Genomic DNA, 27316 nt, shown 5'->3' on the forward strand with positions numbered 1-27316 from the left:
ACAACAAACCATCGGGAGACAACAGTCTGCCCACCCTCCCTCTCCCCCAAACAACCCAACCCTACACTTTGGAACGTGAAGCATCTATCGCCCTGGAAAGAAACAACAACAAACCAGCAACACAACTGAATCGGAAAGCTAAGCTAAAACGGTTAGCAAAACAAGGGCTTGGCAGTAATGGACCCCTACATGTAGGCGGATAAAGAATCGTTAATAGCTAGAAGAAAAAAAAGAACAAGTAAGCAGTAAGTCCAAGTCCTACAATGAAGTCAAAATGTTCAGGTAATACGAGTGGTCAAACTTGGTCTGATGGTGACGGACACCTACATGTGTATGGACCTGGAATGGGGTCGCCACCGCAGGGGCTGCTAATAGAACAGCTTACGGTCGTCTTGCAACAGCCTCGTGAGTCAGTTCCCACCGTCGTCCCCAGTACCTCGGAGCACAGGACTCCGTGACATGTCTGAGTTAGAAATGGCCTGGCGCAAAGCCCCGGAGGGAGTCGGGGCGCGGTCCAGATTGTTCCGGGAACCAGTGGAGTTGGGAGACTCAGATCTTCTGGGTGATGCATGAGGAGAAGACAGTTGAGGCATACCCTTTGGGGAGCAGGAGGCAGATTCCTGCAGAGCACCCTTCCTGCGCGACCTATTGCGACACCCCTGGGACTTAGGCATGGGCGGGTGAGGTTGCGTAGGCACCCTCCGAGTGGGAGAGGAGGCCAAAGTGGTCCGGGCATTATTATTGATTTTGTAATGTTAGTCTCAAATGCACATGACCGTACGAGGTATTACCTCCGTTTCTTTATTATAGCTCAGCATTGGGATTTGCTAGAACAAGAATGAATAAAAGTTAGAGTGAAAGAGATGAGAGAGAAGGGGAGAACAGAAAATTGAGAAGCAAGGTGAAAGATGAGATTGTCTGAAAGATTATCTTTATGTACTATGCAAAAAACAGTTTCAAAAACCAGTTATAACTAAGGAGTGGAGATAAGTGTCTAATATTTGGCACATTGGGTGTGTATATAGTGAAAGGTGGTCTCACTTATTTAAATGGCTAAGGCACATGACAAAATCCATGGACATTGAACTGCTTTTTTAAACCAGCTGCCTTCGATTCAGCACCTGATGTCGAGGCATGATTGAAACAAGAATTCTGGACAGTGGTTAAGACACCGAGGTAGCGCTGTTTCAGGATCCTCGGTCTCATACAGAAGCATGTAGTGGTAACTTTACTGTCAATTTGTATCCATTTTTAAATGAATAGTTTCTAGAGATATATATGAAAATGACATTGAATGCGGCCTACGTGCAGAGGTCTGCTTCTCCCTAAGTTCATAAATTTTAAAGCACATATGCTGATGAGAAGCAACTACCAGGCCTCTTTAACTTTGTAACCCAAAAATGGAATTTATCTAGTGTGAAGAATGCATCATATGGGGACTACTGGCTGTCCCAAAACTCCGTAGGTTGGAGAAAAGCAAGTGCACCGATCCAGTTGAAAACGTGCCCACTAGCCAATTAATAAAAAATAAGCCGTCTAGCAACCATGGAGCAGGGGGTTGGAGTAATTTGATTGCAATAATGGAGCATCAACAGACATGCATACTATCTCTACCACAGTTTTGGAACACTGGTGAGCACACGACTACAATCAAAGAACAACATCAAAAGACAATCATCACAGCCCTGCAAACAATACAATATATGGAAATCTTAACCATATTTGCTCTCTACCACCTGCCGGTCAGACTTCTCATGTGACTAACCCACCATAGCTCACAATCACTTATAATTGGGAAACTAATCGTTTTTAGAAATCCACAATCCCAAAGCTCTTTCCTTTTTCCGCTCACTTTTTTCTTTGAGTGCCGCTCCCCTTCAGACCCACCCTACCATTTGACCGCATTTTTTGAGGACTTGTAGGTGGTTTACATAGCCATACCGATCAACACAATATTCTCTGGAGTGTCATCCATCTTACCCCATAAGCAGAAATAAGTTTGAAAGCACTGTCTCAAGAATGCAAAAAAAGGCCCTATTTAGAAGCATGCACCCAGCAATAAACAGATTTCCATTATTAGAGTTCCCATGACATGAAAACGGTATCACTGCAGCTTATGGTAGTAAGACAAAGCTTTTAGAATAAGGACAAGATATTAGGCAGGACCTTTGGCTGTAGTAGGATAAATCACTGAAGTGTTGCAATAGCTTAGTGGAAGAGGATTCTAGAGGAGGAAGGGCTTTGGACGCAATGTCAGCCACAATTGAGTTGGTCTTATTCTAAAAGAATAATATGAGGTTATGGTAGAAGGAAGCAGAGTCTGTGGAAGACACTATGTATAGACTGACAGCATGTAAAATATTGTACAGGTGGAGATTAATGTTTCAGTTATGCAGGATTGCAAGCAAGATGACCTTCGAATGGCAGCCGATAAGGGTGACTTTGTTGCTCTTGCACTACTTGATCTGTTACCTGCCTTCGACACCACTTCCTGTATGATCATTATCTCTAGGCTGGAGGAGTTAGGGTCTGAGATACAGCTGAAGAATGGTGTAGACCCTGCATTTGAAATCGAGCCCAAGCAATCCACCTCTCTTCATTCCAATCGGAGTTTGGCCTATCGACCATGGCGGTCCCTCAGGCTCCTCCCTAAACTCTACCCTCTTTCATGTTTATGCCAGGCCACTCGCTCAGCTGATTCCTGCTCACAGGATCGACTTTATGAATTATGCAGATGATGCACAGCTTATCGTCGTGATGGATCAATCAATCCTGACCATTTCCACCAATTTCATTTCTGTATAGATAAAAATCCCAATCTGGCTATCTCAGAAGGCCCTAAACTTTGATGCGGACTAACCGGAGGTACTCTGCTACTCCAGGATTTCGATATCCTGTTTGTTTCCTTATGATTTCTGGTCCTCACAGTTGGAATTTCATTCTTCCTCATCATCTGTAGTACGAAATATTGGTGGTCACTTTGATAATGATCTGTCTCTTACCACTTATGTTAACAAGCTGGCGTGCGATTGTTTTGCTCTCTTCAGGATCTTGTGTATAATACTCTCGCTCCTATATCCTCACCTTTGATCTTTGGTGGTTTAAGCGACCATCCTGAGTCGGCTGGGCTGCGGGAATTCATTATTCTTAGCATCCCCAACACCTTGATCAAACATCTGTACAGAATTCAAAGTGCTGTCGCTCATCTTACTCTTTAGCTCCCTCGCCGTTCCTTGGTGACCATTGCTATAGAACAACTACACTGGCTGCCTTTACTTACAAGGATCCTGTTTAAGTCCCTTTGCTTTGTGCATAGAGCCTTCTGTGGTACTGGCCCTAGTTGCAGTCCAAGCTTCGGCACTACTATCTCTTCCAACATCTTCATTTGTCAGAAGCTAACCTTTTATTGCAGCTGAAATTTAAACTTGTTCGCTGAGTGAAGAGCCGTTTATGTACAGGCTGCCCTGGTATGGAATAGTCTACCTTTACCTTTACTTTCAATCCCTGACCGGCTCCACTTTAGAAAGACACTTAAAACTTGGTTGTAAAGCGGTTAGTTCTGCTGTCTCTTCTTGGAATTTTGTGGCCACTCTTTCTTACAATAGAGCCATGACGCCTTTTTGGGTAATCTATGCACTTTATTAATGGCAAAAAAAAATCAAACATTTTTAGCCAAGGTCTTCAAGAGTGGTGCTGGCATATGCTATGCTTGGGATTAGGCATGAGACCAGCAACCTTCCTTTTTAGGTCGAGCCTGGTCAGCGCATGTGCTGCTCTGCGAGCAATGCTGTATTGGAGTATGTACTTGAAGCCCCGCCCACTCTCCACCCATATTTGTAATTGGCTTGTGTCATTACCCTTGGTAAATGCTGGCTTCTGATTCGTTATTAGGCTTGTTAGTCCCTCCTTAGTACTGCCTTGTCTTAATTTGTAACCTCCCATGAGGACAGGCCCTTTTCCTTCAGTTGTTACACAATACGTCTTCTTTAGTCTGTAAGCACTATTTCTTTAATGAGTTTTTCCTATTGCGGGAAGACAGGAAGGTTTCTCATGCGCAGTTGTGACCATCGGCTTGTTTAACTCATAGCAAACGGGGGGCTCTTCAGGGACCATGGGAGGCAGAAAGGGGCAACTCAGCGATACCTATAGGAAGGTCAAACGTGTGTGATGTATATTCCGGCGTGTTTATTTTCTGAATGAACATCTACGTTAAACATGAATATGCTTTAAGTTTACTCCCCCACTCACTTGCTAAAAACCATGACTTCAACAAAGGGCTCTTACGCTCTTTTCTCAATTTGTTCCTCTGTGAAATGGGTAAAAAAGGAAAGATACTCTTTGGCTGCAAATGTCTCTTTGGACACACTCTCCCACAACCATGAGCGCGAACCGACCGGAAAGTATTGGAGCGCTTTACTGAGCAGTTCTCCAGTTCCAAAATGGCAGTTCGCTAGGAAAACTAAGAAACTAAAAATTAAACTACCTGCTGAGTACGAGGTGACAAATCTGGGCATCGACACGAAATGTGGTTCAGTGTGAAGTGTGTTCAAAGATAAATACTCTTGATATATAGACTGCGCTTTTGAAGTAATAATGCTGTATTATTTTCTAACATTTTTTACTTTAATCTTAAAACAAGTGTTAATAATATTAACAAATGTAACCGCCTCATTTAAGGTTGAGGTGCAAGAATTTTAATCCCTTGCTCTGCACGCATATTTAAAGTTGATGCATAAACGGATGCACCATCCATTGTCTTGGTGCGCACAAGTTCACCCATGATGCAGCGTCAGATGGCAAAAAAAAAAAGCATTTGCAATGCAATAAGTCTCGCATTTGCGAGAGAGTTTAAGCTATTTGCATTGTAAATGACAATGTCTTTAATTTAGGTTTTAAAAACCAACACATACATAAAAGGCATAGTCATTTAACAATGCCAATAGCTCAAAGTCTCGCTAGAGTGAGACCTATTGCATTGCAAATGCTTGTTAACTAAGTTAATAGATTTATTTGGCGAACAAGTCATTTCATATTTTGAAGTCAGAACTCGTCTTTAGTGATCTCAAAGGAGTCAAACTACTGAAGGCTGTTGTTATTCTCCATATAAGGGGTCTAGATATCGGATTCTCTGTGGTTATGAAAGCTAAGGCTAAAATAAAATATTTTTTTGCCCAAATTCTTCAAAGGGAGGCTCGTTCAGTTGCAGGGGACAATACAAGTTTGGATCCTAATTTCCTCTTCATGCAGAGGCACCAACAGGTGATCAGATGTACATAGGGTCTGGAGGAAGGTAATTTTGGCTGTAGGGTTCAGGGAGAACAAGTGGTTCAAGCTGTGTGCTCTGCTATTCTTGGGTTGACCCAATGACCAAGTCATTCATGATGTTTTGATCGTACATTTTTTATGCATCGTTCGCTCTTGAAGTTACCAAGGATAACTTCCTGAAATCCATGATTTTCAACAGGTTGATTCTGACTTGTCAGAAATTCGATTATGTGACGTAATGTGCATCAGGTCATACAGAAGCCATTTCATCATGTTTTATACAGCCATAACAACTTGTTGGATACGCCCCTTTAATATTATTATTAATATTGGATTTTTGTAGAGCGCACAGCTACTCAAAAGAGTGTCTGGCCCTAGCAGATTGGTAACCACAGATCAGAAGTAACATTTCAGAAAGCAAGTGCAAACAGCCACGTTTTGAGGCTCAGTTTGAGAGAACCTTCATAATTGTAGCCCCCAGATCCACAAGAAGAGCATTCCAGCTCAAGGTGGCCAAAGTCGAAAAAAAGCATCTGCTCCATTTCTTCCTTTTACTTTTCAGTACTACTGCCAACAAAGCATCAGAGGGTTGCAGAGTTCTAGTTGGAGGATAGTGTGCAATTCTATTAGCAAGGTAACTAGGGCCAGACTGGCAGAAAGCTATGTGCACTTGTACTAGACCCTTGAAGTGAACATGCTCACAGATCAGCAACCAATGCAACTCCTTCAGGTGCAAACAAATATGATTGTGTTTACGGAGTCCTAGCTGCAATCGAGCCGCTGTGTTCTGCACCAACTGGAGTCTCTTAAATTGGTATGCTGCAGAGACCCCAGTGTAAGGCATTGGCATAATCCAAGCGTGAAGTAAAGAGAGCATGAATTACTGTCTTCTGGCAGTATCAGGGAAGCAAAATTATACACTTTTTTTTAAGGAACGGAGAAGGCCAAAGCACATTCCCACCACACTCTCCACTTGGGGGGCAAATAATAACTTATCATCTAATTTTACTCCCAGGTTACGTACAACTGAGGTAGGAGTAGACAGAGAAGGAACCGATCTGGGAAAAAAACCACCTCCCCACACAGTAGGGGTTGTGTCAGAAAGTAATATTTTATTTTAGCTGGTGTAACATTGAAAAATGCTCATAATTTTCTGGGACATCCCAAACACTTAAACAAATGGGAAGATTAAGTGTTTGGGGGGGCGTTTGTGCAGTGGCACTGCCTCCATTGCGGTGGTCCTTACCCCATCAAAACAGGTAGTCAGATAGGCCAATTGTAGGTAATCTATGCACTAAGCCTTTACCCAGAAGAAAAGCTTCCTCCCAGGACTCATTAAATGCAATTTGAGAATCCCAAGATTCTTTCTCTTTCCTTTACAAGGTCCACTGTGTATCTAATGTGCATTCATGTTTCAGGTCCTGAGCACCACGTTCTCAGGGTGATGTACGAAACTGCATGCTATGTATATATAGCTATTGACTTTGTTTAGTTTCTACATTGTTTTATGTGAAAGTGAAGACTATGGTCAGGAACATTAAGTGTTAGTGAATGGTAAGAAAGTAATGTTATTCTGCCACGAGGATTGCGCTCATCCATTTTCTAGTTTGCTGACTGCAGTCAATTACTGTTAGCTATATGTTTGCAAATATTACCAACATTCTACTAATTTTATTGTCGTGGTATTGTGCCTTTTCTTTCATGATTGTGCAGCTGTCCATAATCAGCTAGTGAGTGAGAACAGTTTCAAATAAGCACTGTTAGCATTCACACGTTTACTACTACACACACAGACGCACGGGTAATCAGATACTAAAGATTGCCAACTAACAACTATGGCTGGACAGTGACATGTAAGTCATCGTACGCCGCCTCCCTGGAAGTAAGCCTTGACTGCTCGTTCACTACTACCCGGAGAGGTATAGAGGCTCAGGTAGGGGACAAATTTCCATAATTGAGAATTTGGCTTGTTAACTGGGAACACTGTTAACAATCTCACTTTCATACAACCGTGGTTGCTGCTACCGAACGCACCAGAGAAAAAGTATGACAACCTACCAGTCTGTCTATGGAAGCCCAAAAAGTGTCTCAGTTAGGACCCATTTCTTACTTCACCCTAAACATTTATACACATACTCCTGTGTGCTATAAGCATTCATTTTCTACATTTGACCTGAAAGCTAGTATGATAGAGAAATTCTCATGAATATGCAATAAGTGGCACTGAAAAACATAAATGGGTTGGGTGGTCAGTCGCAGGCAGACAGCCAACCTCTAAGGTCGCTCTTCAAGGTATGCAGTTAGCGTAGGGAGGTGTCACTAAAAAAGTGGTCTGTGACCATAGTGCTCTTCGCCTGTGGTAATTTCCAACACTCAAGACTAGCATAAAGACTCGTAAAAGTTTCAGTCTTGAAGAAAAATCAAAGTATGTCACCTACCTGAATCAGCTCAACCACTGCTTGTTTCCTCCGAGCCCCAGTTATGCTGTTTGTAAGCAGCGACTAGACAACACCCGGCGCCGTGGATACCGAGGAAGGACGAGGGCGCTGGTCCAGCGTAAACTAGGCAGCCATCTTGTAATAGGTACCATACTCTCTAACAGGCACTGCAATCCGTCTAATTAGAAGAATACTAATTGTTCTCAATATAGCAACCCTTAAACCAAAAATAGCACAGAATTACGAAAAAAATAATATCTCATACGTTAAATATAGATGACGTCCACATTACCAAAGCAGTTTAATCATTATAACAAGAATACTTTTCTTTCAATGCTTTCAAGAATCTAAATGGTACCACTCAAGTCTTTATTTAGCTCTACATACGGGTCTCTAGTTCAAAACATCCACAGAAGTGGCGCGTGGGGGGATTTCTCGTTGCACTACCGGACGTTGTGACGCCCTCTTTCTAGGTCTATGTTGGTTCACGCGCTGGTACCAGCCAGACCATCGTTCTCTGTTGTCCGTAGAGGTTCGTGTGCGCACCGCTGGTGCAGCCATGTCTGACTACGACTCCGAGGATTACATCTCCTCTGAGGACGAGGACTACGTGCCCTCGGGGGGAGAGTACAGCGAGGACGATGTCAACGAGTTGGTGGACGAAGAGGACTTGGAAGGTGTTGAAAAAGCGCCCCAAACTGGAAGTGGGAAAAAGAACAAGGCGAAGGGTCTGCAGCCAAGGAAGCGGAAGAAGGGAGGGCTCGCTTTGGAGCTGCAGAGCACAGGGGATGTGCAAGGCCCACCTGACGCCGAAGCGCCAGACTTCTCGCAGGAGAAAGTGGCTAAAACGGAACACGATCAAAAGAAGAAGGCTGATGATCTGTGGGCCAGCTTCCTGAGCGACGTTGGGCAGAAGCCCAAAGCCTCTGTGCCAGCCAGCACGCCAAAGGAGCATACCCAGGCCACCCCCAAGGCTGATGAGACACCACACTCGGATAAACCTAAAGATGCTGCCAAGGTTACAATCACCAAGGTGTTTGATTTTGCTGGTGAAGAAGTGAGAGTGACCAAGGAAGTTGCAGCCACGTCAAAAGAAGCGAAATCGTACCTGAAGCAGCAAGACGAGGGGGCGCCGCAGGGGAGCCCTCTACCCGTCGCTTCCCCAGCTGCGCCCCCTGGGTTAAAGAGGCCTGGCGGGATGAACAGTGTCCTGGGGAGCCTTATAGGCAAAAAGCAAAAGATGAGCACGCTGGAGAAATCCAAAATGGACTGGGAGTCTTTCAAAGAAAAAGAAGGAATTGGGGACGAGCTGGCCATTCACAACCGGGGGAAAGAAGGGTACATCGAAAGGAAAGCCTTCTTGGAACGGGTGGACCACCGGCAGTTCGAGTTGGAGCGCGATGTCCGGCTTAAGAACATGAAAAAGTGATACTTCTGATGCGAGGGTTCAACTTTGACCCTTGGGCCATCTGAATGGCCGTGCACTAGCCCACCAATTTATCAAAATTGTGTAAGAGAAGACCCAAAAATATAAAAATGAAAAAATAGACACTAAACACACTTGTCACCTTCCACAGAGGTGGGCATGGCTACACAAGGTACCAGACACCGTGTTCTCGGTTGGGCAGAGTGGCTAGCGAAAGCATATCACCTGCTGCAAAATATTTCCTCCTAAAATGTCAGTAATTTATGTTGGAAGGGAGTATTCAGGAAATGACTTATTGGGTCTCTTTACTGAGCTGGTAACTAATTGTCATGTTTTTTTGTGTTATCTTTACAATGTACAAAAATGGTTAAAAAGTATTCTGACACTAGTGATCATGGATAAGGAAAATACGGTATCCACGACCGAGTGCACTAAACTGATGGTTACTCTGTTGCCTCTAGCATAAAATTGTACTTATTTTTTTTAATCGTGTGTTGTCTCAAAGTTACGAAGTTGGTGACTGATTTAATCTGTTAGTTGCCTGCCAGCTGGAAAGTGAGTTTTTTTTTTACTGAGGTCAATAAATTGATATCTTTTTAAAGAAAATGGCACCGCTAATAGGTGTGCTTTTTATGCATGTTTGTGTTGAGTATGAAGTTGTATGTGTGTAGAGCATAAAGACACTTGTCAGTTTCAGGACAAGGAATGAAGTGCTGTGGTGATGAAGTCCATTTTACCTGCCTGAGCAAGTATAAAGCATGAGTGGGCTGTGTATTATAGTACTGATGCATCTTAGTGGAACTTGTATGCTTTAGAATGCACACAACCAACATGTTTTAGTAGTGCACCCGTTCTTTAACTGGCACAATACTGCCCATTCTCAGCAGAGCGTTAGTACATGAAATGGTTTAGTATCCAACCATTTACAGAAATATAACTACCAAAATTGTAGTTCCCACATAGTCACATGCTGAGGTACTTCAGATGGGTTCGGACCGTTGCTCTGAATCAACTATATTCAAGGGACTTGACAATTCGCCATACACGAATTGTAAATTATGGGGGAGAGAGCACATTTTTTAGTACCTCCTCTGGTAGTGCATCTTTCCCTATTTTACAGGACGTATACAGTCTGGTCGGCTCTAAGGCAAATCTCACTCAAACACAAAGAAAAGATACAGTCTCCGTGACAGGAACTTTGCAGCATTGGAAGCGAAACTAGATGGAAAAATCTAGCCAGTTTAATGTTTGTTGCTGTAGAAAATGCGTACTTTTGTTAAAAAAATCAAACATTACACATTTATATGGTATTCAAAATGTTATTTGCTACGAATTGGTGATTGTTTTGTGATGGTACACACAAATTTCGTTTTCTTATCACTCTTTTCCATCCCAAAGTAAAATAGTTTGTGCAAACACACTGAAGACAACAGAGGCTGCATGTAAACACTTGTAAAAAGTGTCTCTCTCGTAGTCTGTGCCTCTAAATTGCATGTTAAAACGTGTCCTTTGTCTCATTTTCACCCTGTGTTCTTCCTGTAGGGTCTCTGATAATCGTGTAAACTCTTACGGCCCTCTGTACATAACTGGTGATATGATAACCGTGTCTTTTAAATAACTTATTTTGAGAACAGTGTTTGTGGTGTGAACATGATTAATGCAACCGTTTTCTTCGCAAAGAAGGAATAATTCTTTCCAACAAGTTTGAATTTAATTAAAATGTGTATATTTTATTTTCCTACTGCCACCACCCACTGGACAACAAATGTGGATCCTAACATCCTCTGGACAAAATTGTCACCTCCTTAAATCTATGAATACCAATCAAAATACGAATGGTGGCCACGTGAACAAATAGTCAAATTCCACATTGCACCTAGTATGCAGTAACTGTGTTACAAACATTTGGTACAATTTGGTGATATTGCAGCAGATTTAGGATTATTGGGTAAGTGTGGGAAATCCATAATAGCGAAAAGAGCAGCAGGATTCCACTAACTTTAATCACAAAACAGGTATTAGTAATGCAAGGTAGCTCAAACCCCGAACATGTATTGTTAGGGCTCTAGGAATGCAAGCTTTACTTGTCCAAAGGCAAAAGTAGTTTATTGTTTGATTAATTAAAATCATTACCAATACGAAAGCAAAACCAAACAATTGAAAGGTTAAAATAATGCAGTTAAAAATTCCAACCTTTCATCTTAAGCTCATACAAAATTAAACATTTAAAAACGCTTTAAAATCAAGGTCAGGAGATATTACCAGTCAAAGAAAGTATAGGAGGCCCCCTATCTTAAAGGTATGGGACCAGGGGAATCAAGTAGAAAAGCAAAGAAATGTCCCAAATAATCCCGTAAGGGAGATGATGTTAGGGAATACCCGTTGTAATCTTTTAATGGCAAAACCACCACCTACACACATTTAAGAGACCTCAAACGAGTGACACTATGCAATATCATCACTTTCTAAAGGGTTATAACTGTATGGACGAGTGACAGCCTAAATACTTTTGGTCATAAATTTATGACAAAACTAATGTATCAAATTAAAACATAAATTTATTATAATTCATAAGTATTTTAAAACAATTAATTGACATACAATTCCTAAACAATAAATAAAACACGAAAAAAGAATACAAAGCAAACAATATTAGTTAAAAAAATTGTTCAGAGAAACAACAGTCGACGCGGCGTTTCGGTTAAAAACCTTCTTCAGGACAGTTCTCTCAAATAAAATATCTATGTATCTCTCTCTCAGGATTGCCTTCTGAGATAATCAAAACACGGTGTCCTGATGTGGGTACACTGTGAGGATAACCAAATATCCCTCTTGTACAAACTGGGTATATTGGTAATTGATGATATCTTGTATTTCAAATATTTTAATTGTACACTGCGTCGGAGGTGCCACCGCTTAGCTTTTTCTGGGTATCCTTTTCGAATATACGGACTTAGTAAACCGCTGTAGCCATGTGCTTGATATGCCTCATCAGCTAGTTCTGTTTGTGAGATGATCCTCACGGTATCTTGATTAAAATAATCGGCCTCCCTGCTCCTCCGACCGCAGCGTCACAGGGTTCTGTTTCGATTGTAACAAACAGAACCCCGTGACGCTGCGGTCGGAGGAGCAGGGAGGCCGATTATTTTAATCAAGATACCGTGAGGATCATCTCACAAACAGAACTAGCTGATGAGGCATATCAAGCACATGGCTACAGCGGTTTACTGAGTCCGTATATGTTATGTTATGTATTGTCTCTTTTATAGCGCACGGCTACCCCGAGGGGCGTCCCGGCGCTTTGGCAAAGAGAACCTGAGGAGGAAAACACAACACAGCTACTCGCAAAGGCCACAGAAGATCATACAGAAAAAAGCCAGGTCTTCAACTCCTTTCTAAAAGAAAAGAGACTGTTGGCTTTCCTTAAGGAGACAGGAAGCTCATTCCTAACCACGTGCAGCCAAGTAGCGGAAGGAGCGGCTGCCAAAACGGGCCAGTCTGATAGGAGGGACATCGGCTTTGGCCAACAAGGCCGACCGAAGGGTCCTCCTTGGCGCATAAAAGGCCATACGCTTCCCAATATATTTAGGGCCAATAGAATAAAGGGCCTTAAAAGCAAGGGTCAAGATCTTAAAGGTTATTCTTTTAGAGATAGGCAACCAATGTAGTCTCTTGAGCAGTTCAGAGGCTTTTGCCCTCCGCGGATGCCCAAAAATGGCTATTGCCGCCGAATTCTGCACAATTTGCAGCCGGGCTAGCAGATATTTAGGCAGCCCTGAGTAGAGGGCATTCGCGTAGTCCAATCGCGATCCTATTAGAGCCTGAACGACGATTTTTCTGTGTTGCAGAGATAGCGAAGGAAGAAACTTGCGAAGCATTTTCAAAATGCCAAAACATTTCCCAGACAACCCGATGATCTGGGGTCTGAAAGAAAGGCCGTCATCACACAACACGCCAAGATTTTTTGGCTTTTTCAGAGGCCACATCAGGAGGAAACATATCCTGGGGCCACCAAGTTTTCCAGCTGGGATCAGGCGGACAGCCGAAAAAAAGCAGCTCCGACTTGTCGGAGTTGCACTTCAGACTGTGCCGCCGAAACCATTCAAAAACCGCACTCAGGCAATCTTTGATCCTCCCACCATCAAAAACCTCTCCCTTCTTGCACGTAAAAAGAAGCTGGGTGTCGTCAGCACGTCAGCATAAGATATGATCTGGGCACCGAAGGACTCCGCTACCGTCGCCTGCGGGGCCATGTAGATATTAAAAAGGGTGGGACTCAGGATAGACCCCTGAGGGACCCCCACCTCTAGCGGCGGCATTTCAGCGGAGAACGGAGGTGCCCAGACCACTTGTCGGCGGCCGGTCAAGAAGGATTTAAACCAGTCCCACACCGTCCCCCGGAGACCGATCTCCCAGAATATATTCGAAAAGGATACCCAGAAAAAGCTAAGCGGTGGCACCTCCGACGCAGTGTACAATTAAAATATTTGAAAAACAAGATATCATCAATTACCAATATACCCAGTTTGTACAAGAGGGGTATTTGGTTATCCTCACAGTGTACCCACATCAGGACACCGTGTTTTGATTATCTCAGAAGGCAATCCTGAGAGAGAGATACATAGATATTTTATTTGAGAGAACTGTCCTGAAGGTTTTTAACCGAAACGCCACGTCGACTGTTGTTCCTCTGAACAAATTTTTTTAACTAATATTGTTTGCTTTGTATTCTTTTTTCATGTTTTATTTATTGTTTAGGAATTGTATGTCAATTAATTGTTTTAAAATACTTATGAATTATAATAAATTTATGTTTTAATTTGATACATTAGTTTTGTCATAAATTTCTGACCAAAAGTATTTAGGCTGTCACTCGTCCATACAGTTATAACCCTTTAGAAAGTGATGATATTACCAGTCAGTCAGTGCCAGTAACCAATTTGATCTTGAGACATAAATTGCATGTGATTTTAAATTACTCCCATAGCTAATAGTACCTTAAATGTACGAATCACACAAGCTAGAACAGGCCTTCATATTTATTGTCCATATTCAGTGAACTGTGGCATGGGACCAGTATGTCTTTTCCCTGTTGCTTTTTGTTCTAGTACTGGAACGTCTGGCGCAGTGAATTCGGCAAGAAGCGCAAAAATGGGGGAGTCCCCGGGGTCCCACGGTACATGCTGTTTCATTGTATGCCAATGATATGGTATTATTTGTGAAGGACCTTCAGGCGGATTTGACTGATATTTCAAGGCAAATGTCAGGGGTTGGGGACCTCTCTGGTCTCTGTGTGAGCTAAATTCTATGCCTTTATGTTTGCAGACACTTATGCAGGACACTACCCTTCGGCAATGCACATCTTAAAATAGCACCACACATTCCGCTACCTAAGCATCAAAATATACCGTGAAGGGGAAGATTTATTGGATGGGAATGTTTTGAAGATTGTCACATCCCTTAAATTACAAATCAGCTTTTGGATCACATTGCCATAATCAGTAGCGGGACAATAAACTCTTGCCGAGATGGTAATGCTGCCCGGCTCCTTTATCATTTTGCGAATTTAACGGTGTTAATATCTGCCCCAACATTTAAGACACCAAACTCATTACTAACTGATAGATATGGGGCAATGGACGACACAGGATCAGTTTGAATAAGCTACAGCTTCCCACCAAGGGGGAGAGATGGCGCCAAACCTTAAAACCTACTGTTTAGCTGGACAACTTCAGTGGTTGGCCTATTGATTAGTAGGCCACAAACTAGCAGAGATAGGTTACACAAATACTTTGCTCAACCAGGGTAAATTGCATAGCTTGATCTGTCTCGGTTCCACATCATTCTTGTCTTGTCCCATTCTACTGTGCATAGCCCATGCTTACTGGAAGATAGCCCTCTGTTATTGGGCCCCATGTGTACCATATGCCCGAATATTCCTTAACAGGGTCTTCCTACATCCTCGGGTATCTTGACGTTAAACAGACTTAGCCCCCTGGAAGCAAGGGGGAGTGACAACAGTCGAAGTGCTCTGAGTGTGCCATATTTTTGCCCCATACAGATTTTGCTCACATGCACGGTCTGCCGGAAACACTATTTTTGACACATGCCCGTATCACCAGTTAGATTTGACGACACTGGGCACCAGACCGCTCTGAACCTTTCACCCATGATTTTATACAGATGATGCATGTTCTGGGTGTCAGTAGACCTCTTATTCACTGGTTGTACAAGGCCTTACTACTCGCCTGATGACACCCTTAACACCCCTATGAGCCAGGTGGGAAGAAGCTCTTTTACAAACCTTTCAAGATAGGGAATGGGCCTCCCCTTTAGAATGTCCCTGCAAGGTCTCTTGCAACTCCTGCATTAAATCTATTCAGTTTTCATTTATACACTGAGCCTCCCTCACATCACACATACTTTACACAATGTTTTGCACAGTTTCATCTGCCTGCTCCTGTTGCCGTACTTTGGATGCAGGTTTAATGCATGTTATTGGTCTGTCCCTCAATATCTATTGGGCAGATATTGGGGCTGCCTTAGCAGAATTTATTGAATTAGAATACTGGCACATAGCAGAACATTCTATATTTGGACTTTATTCCAGGCCCAAAAGTTTCAATGTGCTTATACGCTTCATAGACTAAGCATTTTTACTAGCAAAGTGCCTTCTTATGAGTTGCTGGAAGTAATCAGCGACACCTCTTGTATCCCAATGTCACACGAAGGTGAAGCCATCGGGCATGGCTGGAAGTGGCGCTTTGTGCAGGAAAGAATACATAAAGTAGCAAAAGCACCCATCTCTGTGGAATGGGAAACCCTACTTGAAGCCTTCAGAGTACAGGAAACGCTTGATGATTCGTTTTGACAGGGACAGACTACACACATCTTTCCTCTGTTCTATCATCAAAGGCAGAACTCCGCAACCTTTTCCTGAACAGTACCACCCCTATTTGACCCACTTATGATCTGTGATGACACATAGCGGAAGGGCTGATGACATATGATACTCTTCTACAACAGCCAATTCCAGATGGATTCCTAGGCTTCACTGTTGCAGTCAGCACATAGACATTCACACACTGGCACGGTGTGGCTACACATTTGCAAACAAGACAGTGATAGGTTTGGGGCCAGGGAGGGTAGAAGTTAATTGTTTGTACTTCAATTTGATTTTGCTGCTCGACTTCTACCCTGTACCTTTGCCAGTCAGATTGTGGCATATGTCTGCAGAAGAAAATACAATAAAGTTTATGTAAAAAAAAAAGGATCCACAAGTTTTCAACGTTCTCCCCCTCCTTGGTCTGACCATAATTCAGTGATGTTCGAACTAAACCTGGAAAATCACCTCCCTAGAGATCCTCCTCTGATGGCCAATTCCAAGTACTGCCTGGCAGAGAATTACCCCAGACATTCTCTCAGCACATCTCGCTAGTTCAATGCCTGAGATTAAAACTGACTTAGATATTGAAACAGAAGCCTACCACTGATTGATCAACTCTAGTATTATGAACTTGCCCCTCTAAAAAAAATCCTAATAACAATATCTCCATCTGAATGATGGTTTGATGAGAGACAGACAACTCACAAACAGCTCTGCAGAAGGCTTGAAAGAAAATGGCGCTCTAAATACAACATGGGAGGACAAAATGTCCTAATAGATGGCCATTCAGACATGCAAGGAATTTTTTTAAATAATCAAGCTTCTAGTGCTACATCCATACTCACAGCCACTGGAGTAGAAGCGGCTGGGGACACCTTGACCATTACTGATGCCAGGAATGAAACTAACTATGCAGCTGCAACCCAGTGAAATTACAACTGGAGCTGGTTGACTTTTATTTTTTAATCCTCTCTCAGAGGAGCTTGCTCTTACACTATTTAGCTCAATTAGATCTAGCACTCCACCAGACCCATGTCCCTCCAGAGTTTTCCACCTTGCCCCCGATGTTGTTCCAGAACACCTCACAGCCATTTTTAGGTCTCGGCTAGTAACGCGCTGAAAGCGCGTTCTCGCCAGAGAACTATTGTCGGCGTCTCAGCAGTCTGAGAACACCGAAGTGAGACAAGACCTGGCCGCGCGCAGCGTTTTCCCATAGGATAACGTGCGCGCGGCCAGGTCTTGTCTCCACAGCATTCCAGGGCTGACCGGATCGCGTCGCGATCCTCTCTGGAATGCAGGTGGAGTCTGCAGAGGGGCGCGCGGCGCTGATCCGATCGTGACTTCCCCAGAACTGAACTGCTTCTTTGGTTTATAGCGCAGCTAAAAAGTCACTCATTTATATTCTATTCTTAATCTCTGTTATCTAGTTAATTATGCCGATTATTATATGAAGACTTGGTCTGTTAGTTGCTTTCTCTTCAACCAGAGGGTATGTGTACATAGATTTGCTACAAGGCAGGGTGAGCAAGCGGAGAACGGCGTGGAAACATGAGACGGTGCACCCGATCATCTACAGCCTCTGTCGGCGTGTTGCTGGGGGACCGGGTAGTACACCCCCTGCACTCCTAGGTGAAACAGTTGCACCCTTTTGTGTGAGCGCCCAAAGAGCAGTGTGATGCCACACTGCACCGTACCAAAGCATACAATGGCGTTGTACTACTTGAGCAGAGTTAGTGACTACTTTGGAAAATATTTATGAGTGTTTTTCACAAGTGCGACTGTTTATCGTAAAGTTGCTTTTCAAGACCGCTACTGTGTGCCCCGCCCTGTCTTTGTTTCTGTTGCGCTGCACCTTTCCTCCTCTTGTGCTTCGCGCCCCCTCTGCCAATTACCCACCCCTGCAATTTGCTCTGCCAGGTCAGTACCTACTTAGTGTGTGAGCATGAAAGTGAGGGGCACAGGAGGCTCATCCGCTACTCTAGCGCCTGCTGCGCTGCTCCTCTTATGTTGAGCATCCCTTCTGCCTGTAGTGCGCCCCACCCTCTCCTGCTCAGTTAGTGGGCTGTGACCGTTACAGATCCAGTAACCAGCCCCTCCAGTTGTTGGCTCCGTTACTGCAGCCCCGTTCCCTGTGCAGGCTCGGTCGGGTACACGTTACTGAGCAGTTTCCAATCCCTTTACTGTAAGGATTCTGCAGGCCCCCACACACCTTTCATCTGTGTAACTGCCGTTACGTTTTAGAGGACTTCTTTAAATTTAACGTTTTGAAATAACTTTTTCTCTGTTGGCTTTAGTGACAGGTCTGCTTCTCTCAGGCATGCATTGAAACGGCGCTTATTTCACTCGAAAGGGACCACTTGCACTGGGGTCCCGGTGACTAGGGGGGGGGGGGGTGTATTCGATGCTCATTTATGACTTCAGTTGCCCTGTAAACTTCACGGATTCCCACAGCATGCACACCCCAGAGCACCCCGCAACCCTACCCAACCCACATAACAATATTTATTGGTTATGCAATTCCGACGACACTTGAAGCCGATACCACGGTCGGAACACCAAGGGGGTGCCAGATTATAAATAAAGGCCCAAACATCCCCGTTCCAAGGGAATAAGATGGAAAAAAAAGTGATTTTGCTTGGTACTTTGAAAACCCTTGCATGGCCCCTGCGTGGGCGCACAGGGGTAGCACAGGGTTATTGATAATGTGGGGAAAAAGCAAGGTCATTGCTGGCTGGTCCCACCCCACACTCCTTCTTTTAAGCAAAAGTGGTGAACTGAACTCTTATAGACAGATAGGGAGTGAACCAACGCAAATAAAGCTTTTCAAAGCCCAAGGCAAAATAAAGTGTTGTGTCATGGAGCTCTCTCTACACACCTGCTATATATTGCATTTATTGAATGTAATGCTTCACTGTAAGAAGCATGTCTCGTCTCCTCAACAACACCCCAAAAAACAGTTCTCAAACTGTTTGTCGTAATTTTACACCAATTGGGGCCTTAAGGCTACTGCGTCACCTTGATTTGTGGAAGTGCTGCCCCGAAATCTGAAGTTTCACCAGCGATTTGGGAAACACTCCCAGGCATATTTTCAATTTGGTGGGTGTCCTGACAGCCTCCTGAGGCGACGGAGGCCCTACCGGTGGTTAATTTCTAAAACAATAGGTGCTGGGCCTCTCATCCAGGGCAGCTTGCACCAGCCCATTTCTCCTCTTAGCACCGCCTAAAACAGAACCAACTACATACCATGAAAGTGGGGAGAGGATGTGATATAATGGCCAGAGCTGCCAACTTCGCCGCATGTACACTTTAGCACCGATTAACCACAACTGACATAATGGCTGACACTGCAAGAGTGCAATGGTCCACGACAGTTCATTAAATTCGTAGTTGCCAACATTTGAAAACAAGCATTTGCAATGTAATAGGTCTTACATTTACGCGACTTTGAGGTATTGGCATTGTAAATGACAATGACTTTTATTTATGTTTTGGTTTTTAAAACATAAATAAAAGACCTTGTCATTTACAATGTCAAGACCTTAAACTTGCGTTCATTTACAATGCTAATAGCTCTAACTTTTGCAATGCCGAGACCGTTGCATTGTAAATGCTTGTTTATAGAATGTTCTCCTAGGGCTATTTCCCCAAAAAACTGGAAGATAGCCTCAATTTTGCCTGTTTTGAAAAAAGCCCAATGTGGACAGCAGAAATCCTAACGACTACAGACCCATATCTCGTCCCCCTGTCCCACAAAAATGATTGAAAAAGCTATGAACGCGGCGCTCTCACACTTCATTCAGAAGTATGAATTGCTGGATCCCATCCAATTTGGCTTTAGAAGCCAACATAGCACAGAGCAAATCAGAAAAACTCTAGATGCTGGAGGAAACGCCGCCTTGGTTTTATCAGACCTCTGCAGCGTTTGAGACTGTAAATTACAGGTTTCTTATCAATTGCCTTTTTTCACTACCCATTATAGATAAGGCCCTTAAACTCCTCCAGTCTTTTCTTTCTGTGGGGAGCAATTTGTGAAGCTAAATGGCCACAGATGATCATAGGGAGCTCCTCTGGGGTCGGCACGGAGTCCTACACTCTTTAATTTGTACTTCACGCCCATGGCTAATCTAATTAAAAACTTTGGATTTGCAGTGGTTTCATATGCCGCCGACACCCAAATCGTGGTGTTGATGATGGAGAATCCCGATAAGACTGCCTCATGCTTCCATGACTGTATGCAACAGATAGATAGGTGGGTGACAGACAACTGTTTGAAACTTAACTTGGATAAAACCGAGGTCCTGCTATTCGGTAGACAATCATCTTTCTGGTCACCGAAATGGTGGCCTCAGGAGCTTGGGGTACTCTAACCCCAATCACCAAAGTTTTTTTTTTTTTTAACTGTATTGATATTTCATAAAGAACAAACATACAGTGCATGTTGGCAAATCCAGAAGAGACTATTTAGCAGACACAAATTAAAAACGTTGCAGTCCAACCAGTTATACATTACATACAGTCGGCCAGGAACCTGGGGATCAAGATAGACAGTGGCCTGACTTTTAGATCTCAGATCCTCTCTGAGGATCATGGGAGGACTACGGTACAGGCCTTAATTGGCTCAAGATTGGACTATTCCAACGTCCTATACCTTGGCCTGCCGGAGTATCTCTTGCAACGGCTGCAGGTGGTCCAGAATACGGCCGCGCGAGCCATATTCGGCCTTCATAGGCGAGCCAGAGTCTCTGGCCTTTTACAGACTCTCCATTGGCTCCCTATCCGGAAGCGGATAGTTTTTAAGGCCTTGACACTGGCTCACAAGGCTCTTCATGCCTCTGGGGCTAAATATCTGCAAAGGAGGCTTGCCTTTTACCACCCGGCACGAGTGCTAAGATCAGAATCGCTGTTCCTTGCCACGGTCCCTCGCGTGAAGAAGGCCCGCATTGGAGGCCGCTCCTTTAGGTTGCGGGCTCCACAGCTGTGGAATACCTTGCCTCTGGCATTGCGCAGCTCCTCGAATTTGCTGGCCTTCAGGAAGGGCCTTAAAACTTGGTTGTTTGCCCTTTAATTCCCCCCTCTTCTTGGCTCTCACCGCTTCCCCTATCTGTGTGTTGTGTTTGTCTTTCTCAGGCTGTCAATAAAGCGCCGGGACACTCTTTTTGAGTAGCCGTGCGCTATAAAAGACATAATTAACATAACATAACATATGTGGAATGTACATGTATCCCAAGGTTTTCCAAGACAGCATAAAATAGAACCAAGACATCAAGCTCCAAAACACACGGTTACATATTAGTGCCCACTTGGTTGTCATGAAACCAACAGAGAGAGAGACAATTATATAATCTTTCAATCTTCACCTGTCTTTTCATTCCCTTTGGATTTAGGTACATCTGTGATCCCCATGCTCATCTTTTCTAAAATTGACTACTGCAGTGTGCTATTGGTCAATATGCAAAAAAAACTTTACACAAACTGCAGATTATTCAAAATGCAGCGGCACAGCTACTCCTGGAGATCCCCAAGCACCAATCGGTCTCTCATGTTCTTCCTGCACTCCACTGGCTCCCGGTTAAAAAATGGGTGGAGTTCAAAACTTTATGCAGTGCTTTTAAGGCATTGCACCATGACAGCCTTGAATCTCTCAGGCAATACTTTCAATGGTTTGTGCCAACAAGATCTTCAAGGTCAGCATCCTCTGCCAAACTTGTTATTCTTAAGGTTTATTTGAGCAACCTGAAGTTTCGTAGTTGGGACTGCCAGACTGTGAAACAACATGCCCCTGGAGCTGAGAAAAAAATCAAACTTACTGGCTTTCTGCAAAGCTTTATAAACATGGCTATTTAACAAATAGGACTGCCAAATCTGTTTCTGTTTTTTCTTCTGGGCTTTTTCTGTATTGTTTCTTCATTTTGTGTTTTTCCAGGGCTTTTGCTAGGCTCCTTCGTGCACTCCTGAATCTAAGCACCTAGACACCTTCGGGTAGTAGAGTGTTCTACAAATTTTTACTTCATTTCATTTCACTGAGAGGAATTCCTTTTGCCAACGATTCATTCCTTCAACCACAACTGAAGATGGAGAGAAATTTGATGTATTACTGGAATCATCTTTTTCTACCTCGATAATTGCTCCAGGTCAACAGATAAACTATCAGAGTTCTTAGATGTAGTGATTTTCTTTGACATCCTCCTGGATGCAAACAGTTGCTCCCACGAAATACACCTCCCCCCCCCTCCGTGCCAAACACAGCACGGTCCAAGGGTGTAACATAAGGGGCCCAATAATCCTACTCCATTGTCTCTCTCTCTCATGAGACAGGAAAAAGACAAGGTATGATTAAGGATACGCTTTATAACGCCCATTAGGAAGAAGGTCTTTTAGCTTAGCTACATCTAGTTCCTGATTTATTTTCTCTGTCAAGAGGTGGGAACCCTTTACAAGTAATGACTAGGGTGAGAACATAGAGATAATGAGAAATACAGCAAAAGGGGGGACTTAGTGTGGAAGAGGAGTGCTGAAAGGCAGCTTGAAGGAGGAAAGAGAAGAGGAGAAATGGAGGTGCAGTGATGAGCGGGAAAGCTTCATGGGAAGTGGTGATGGGAAAAGGGAATTTAGAGTAAAATTGACAGGTGCTAAGAGAATCTCGGTACAGAGATGAGAGCTGGTGGTGATGAAAGTAAAGCTTCATGCGAGAGGTGGCAAAGGGGTGCAAAGTAGATCTGAATGTTAACAAGCATTTGCAATGCAATAGGGCTCGCATTAGTAAAGTTAGAGGTATTAGTATTGTAAATGACACATTTTTTATTTATGTTTTTGTTTTGAAAATAGCGAAATTAATAACTTTGTCATTTACAATGCCAATAGTGTTAACTTTTGCAAACGTGACACCTATAGCATTTGTAATGCAATATGTGTTGTATTTACATGACTTAGATGTATTAATATTAATATTAAAAATAACAATGGGTTGCATTTTTTTCAATAATTAATAAATTAACCACAGCAGGATGCTAAACTTGTGCTGGCAATTAGGAAGGGGAAATAAAGCATCGACAACTACTGCATGGTAAAAGGCATGTTACTTTATATTTGTGTAAGTAGTGGCTATGTAAAACTGTGCAATACTTTATGTTGGAGGTAGCACTATATACAATAACCCAAAACCCTAATAAAAATTCAAACCTACAATGCTGCAAAGGTAAACTTGATTTTCCCCCCTAGGGAAGAGAATGAGGTGGAGGGGTGTAAGAGAATGGAGGTGGAGGGGTGCAAGAGAATGGAGGTGGAGGGTGCAAGAGAATGAGGTGGAGGGGTGCAAGAGAATGGAGGTGGAGGGGTGTGAGGAAATGGCAGTGGAGGGGTGCAAGAGAATGAGGTGGAGGGGTGTAAGAGAATGGAGGTGGAGGGGTGCAAGAGAATGGAGGTGGAGGGGTGTGAGGGAATGGAGGTGGAGGGGTGTGAGGGAATGGAGGTTGAGGGGTGCAAGAGGGTGGAGGGGTGCAATAGAATGGATGGAGGTGGAGAGGTGTGAGGGATTGGAGGTGGAGGGGTGCAAGAGAATGTGGTGGAGGGGTGTAATAGAATGGAGGTGGAGGGGTGCAAAAGAATGGAGGTGGAGGGGTGCAAGAGAATGGAGGTGGGGGTGTGAGGGAATGGCGGTGGAGGGGTGCAAGAGAATGAGGTGGAGGGGTGTAAGAGAATGGAGGTGGAGGGGTGTTAGGGAATGGCGGTGGAGGGGTGCAAGAGAATGGAGGTGGAGGTGTGTGAGGGAATGAAGGTGGAGGGGTGCAAGAGAATGGAGGTGGAGGGGTGTGAGGGAATGAAGGTGGAGGGGTGTGGGGCAATGAAGGTGGAGGGGTGCAAGAGAATGGAGGTGGAGGGGTGTGAGGGAATGAAGGTGGAGGGGTGTGAAGAAATGAAGGTGGAGGGATGCAAGAGAATGGAGGTGGAGGGTGCAAGAGAATGAGGTGGAGGGTGCAAGAGAATGAGGTGGAGGGGTGCAAGAGAATGGAGGTGGAGGGGTGTGAGGGAATGGAGGTGGAGGGGTGTGAGGGAATGGAGGTGGAGGGGTGCAAGAGAATGGAGGTGGAGGGGTGCAAGAGAATGGAGGTGGAGGGGTGTGAGGGAATGGAGGTGGAGGGGTGCAAGAGAATGGAGGTGGAGGGGTGTGAGGCAATGAAGGTGGAGGGGTGCAAGAGAATGGAGGTGGAGGGGTGTGAGGGAATGAAGGTGGGGGGTGCAAGAGAATGAAGGTGGGGGGTGCAAGAGAATGGAGGTGGAGGGGTGTGTGGGAATGAATGTGGAGGGGTGCAAGAGAATGGAGGTGGAGGGGTGGGAGGGAATGAAGGTGGAGGGGTGCAAGAGAATGAGGTGGAGGGGCGTAAGAGAATGGAGGTGGAGGGGTGTAAGAGAATGGAGGTGGAGGGATGCAAGAGAATGAAGGTGGAGGGTGCAAGAGAATGAGGTGGAGGGGTGCAAGAGAATGGAGGTGGAGGGGTGTGAGGGAATGGAGGTGGAGGGGTGTGAGGGAATGGAGGTGGAGGGGTGTAAGAGAATGGAGGTGGAGGGGTGCAAGAGAATGGAGGTGGAGGGGTGCAAGAGAATGGAGGTGGAGGGGTGTGAGGGAATGGAGGTGGAGGGGTGCAAGAGAATGGAGGTGGAAGGGTGTGAGGGAATGAAGGTGGAGGGGTGCAAGAGAATGGAGGTGGAGGGGTGTGAGGGAATGGAGGTGGAGGGGTGCAAGAGAATGGAGGTGGAGGGGTGCAAGAGAATGGAGGTGGAGGGGTGTGAGGTAATGAAGGTGGGGGGTGCAAGAGAATGGAGGTGGAGGGGTGTGGGAATGAATGTGGAGGGGTGCAAGAGAATGGAGGTGGAGGGGAGTGTGGGAATGAAGGTGGAGGGGTGTGTGGGAATGAAGGTGGAGGGGTGTGAGAGAATGGAGATGGAGGGGTGTAAGAGAATGGAGATGGAGGGGTGTAAGAGAATGGAGATGGAGGGGTGTAAGAGAATGGAGATGGAGGGGTGTAAGAGAATGGAGATGGAGGGGTGCAAGGAACTGAAGAGAAAAGAGGAACACAAAAGAGAAGGGTGAGGGAGGGAGGCCAAGAAGAAATTTGAGGTGGTAAGAAGGCGAGGACGAAATAAAAAGACAAAGGGGGAATTGAAGGAAGAGGAGGAATGGAAGGGAATGAATTGCTAAAAGAAAGGACCGACAGGAGGAGAGAAGAAAAATTCAAGAGATGTAAAAGAATGAACCGAAAAGGAAGAAATGGAAGCGAGAGCTAGAAGAGAATGAATTAAAGCGGAGTAGAGGGGACGGGAGGAATTAAAGGGGAGGGGAGGAATGCGTGTGCACTGGCTAAACTGTCTACTTTTTAATCCAAATTCCAGACCTGGTTTCAGGGACAGACCAGTGTGTGTTCCCTAGGCCTCACAGCAAGGTTTTTGTGAAAGCACAAGGAACTTTTAAGTGCAAACATCACATCAGTAGTTTGGAATGCACTGAGCAATTCCGTTTGGAGATGGTAATTACAAACGCGACAGCCAAGTGTTTTAGCCACAGATGTAATGAAAGGGGAAAGGATGTACGCGTGGTATAGCGGCTAGAGGGCGACTTTGGAACCTTGCAACCTGGGTTGAAATCTCGGCTGCAACGATTGACTAATAAATGTCTGATTCTTGACAATTTACTACATTTCTTTGAGACAAAGACTGTAAATATGCATACGGTTACGTCATTCTATATATGTCATATGTTATACAATTCTACTTTCAGAGGTGTAACGCCCCTTGATGTGCATGCTCTAGTATTGTAACCAACCCCCCACCCACCACATTACACCACGCACGCCGCTGCTCCCAAGGATAGGTTCATGCTGCATTTTACCAATACAGTGTGGATTTCAAGGGCGTGGCCAGGCACAATACGGTGTGACGTAGACACACAAGTCACACCTGTGGCTATTCACAGGCTGCCGGTCGTTCCCCATCCGGGACTTGATTCACACAAATATACTCCTGCAAAAAAGCTGGAGTAAAGGACATTCATTCCTTGTTGAAAATAATAAAGTTTGAAATGTTCAGCACATGTAAACAATTAAACGCAACGTGTGCTGAGCAAGATGTATGCCTGAAAGTATAGGATTTGTGTAAACTGCCATACGTACTTCTGTTGCTGTTATAGTATTGAACATACCCAGTCCCATGGGGGTTATCGGATAGCGCTATTCTATTCAAGTTTGTGTATTGGCAACATGTGCAAATCTAGTCAACTCATGTAAAGAATTGAACGACTGACATCTGTACATATTTCTTGTGAATACTCCGAACTGCCAGGCGTCTGGGAGCTTAGAAACAGATTGAGTGCAGCATTAAGCGCTAGATTAAAATAAATCCACGGAACACAGGAGAAAAATGCAAACAAGTTAGTGCAGGTGAAATGGACGGGGCCACTCCGCCCTCATTACTCAGTGTCATGGCCACACAGAGACCAATTACTGCAGCCCTTAAACAGCGTCAGAGAAAAAAAAATGTGTTTTGCTAATGCTCAGCATCAGGAAACAAGGATAATACTGCAATGAATGGTAAACATTCCAACAACAAGAAAGAACGCACTAGGAAGGCACTTCCATATTCAGGTGAAGGTACCTCCACGGGCAGGGGGTTGTTCGGAGGGGGGAGGGGAGGGGGTGCCTACAGGAGAGACCTTGGTGGCATGCAGGGGCCTTTCATCATCCGGAGGTATTTTGGGTTGGGGGGCAGGGAGGCGGGCACTGTGAGAACAGGGAGGGGGTCGGGCGAGGTCTGTTCCAAGAGGGGACAAAAAAAACAAGCAATGTCCTGAGCAAATGGTGGAGGCCTGAAGCAGTGGAGTGGGAGAGGTGAGGGGGGAGTCACGGGGAGATTAAGGGACAGAAGGCAAGCAGATGAAGCGACAGGGGCACGTGAAGTGCAGGCGAGGGGGGGGGGGGCGGGGAGCAGAGCCTTTGAAGAGCCAGAGTCATAAGTGAAGTGAATAATTAGGGGAGGAGAACTGGCAGGCTGATAGGCAGAAGGCGCAGGCAAGCTCGTGCACGAGGAGCTTGTCACGTGATTCTATTTCTCGTGAACTGTTGGGAATCCGGTTTGAAGAGAGCCAATCAGCTGCCTGAATAGAGCCTTTGGTGAAAGAAGCAGATCAGCGACATAAGGGCTCACCCCTGTTTTCTATTTCTGCGAAATAGAAAAGGGGCGAGCCCTAAAAAGGAGGCTACAGTAGAGGTGAGAGGCAGGTGAGAAAGTTGCTGCAATAAAAGTGGTTTGGAC

At 44.6% G+C, this 27316-nt stretch overlaps 2 protein-coding genes across 2 annotated transcripts in view; one reads left to right on the plus strand and one right to left on the minus strand.

Annotated features, from left to right (window-relative positions):
* LRRC57 (leucine rich repeat containing 57) overlaps window positions 1–7782 on the minus strand; it is a 69772-nt gene extending 61990 nt beyond the window's left edge. The window contains exon 1 of the mRNA XM_078659656.1: window positions 7704–7782. The gene's annotated coding sequence lies outside the window, so the exon portion shown is untranslated. The remainder of the gene's footprint in view (window positions 1–7703) is intronic.
* Window positions 7783–8156: 374 nt separating this feature from the next.
* Window positions 8157–9735, plus strand: LOC144781038 (craniofacial development protein 1-like). Its single transcript, XM_078659657.1, has one exon. The coding sequence runs from the start codon at window positions 8263–8265 to the stop codon at window positions 9130–9132; it is 870 nt and encodes a 289-aa protein (XP_078515783.1). The 5' UTR covers window positions 8157–8262; the 3' UTR covers window positions 9133–9735.
* The last annotated feature ends 17581 nt before the right edge of the window (window positions 9736–27316 follow it).

This window comes from Lissotriton helveticus, chromosome 9 (assembly GCF_964261635.1).
Source record: "Lissotriton helveticus chromosome 9, aLisHel1.1, whole genome shotgun sequence".
Lineage (NCBI taxonomy): Eukaryota > Metazoa > Chordata > Amphibia > Caudata > Salamandridae > Lissotriton > Lissotriton helveticus.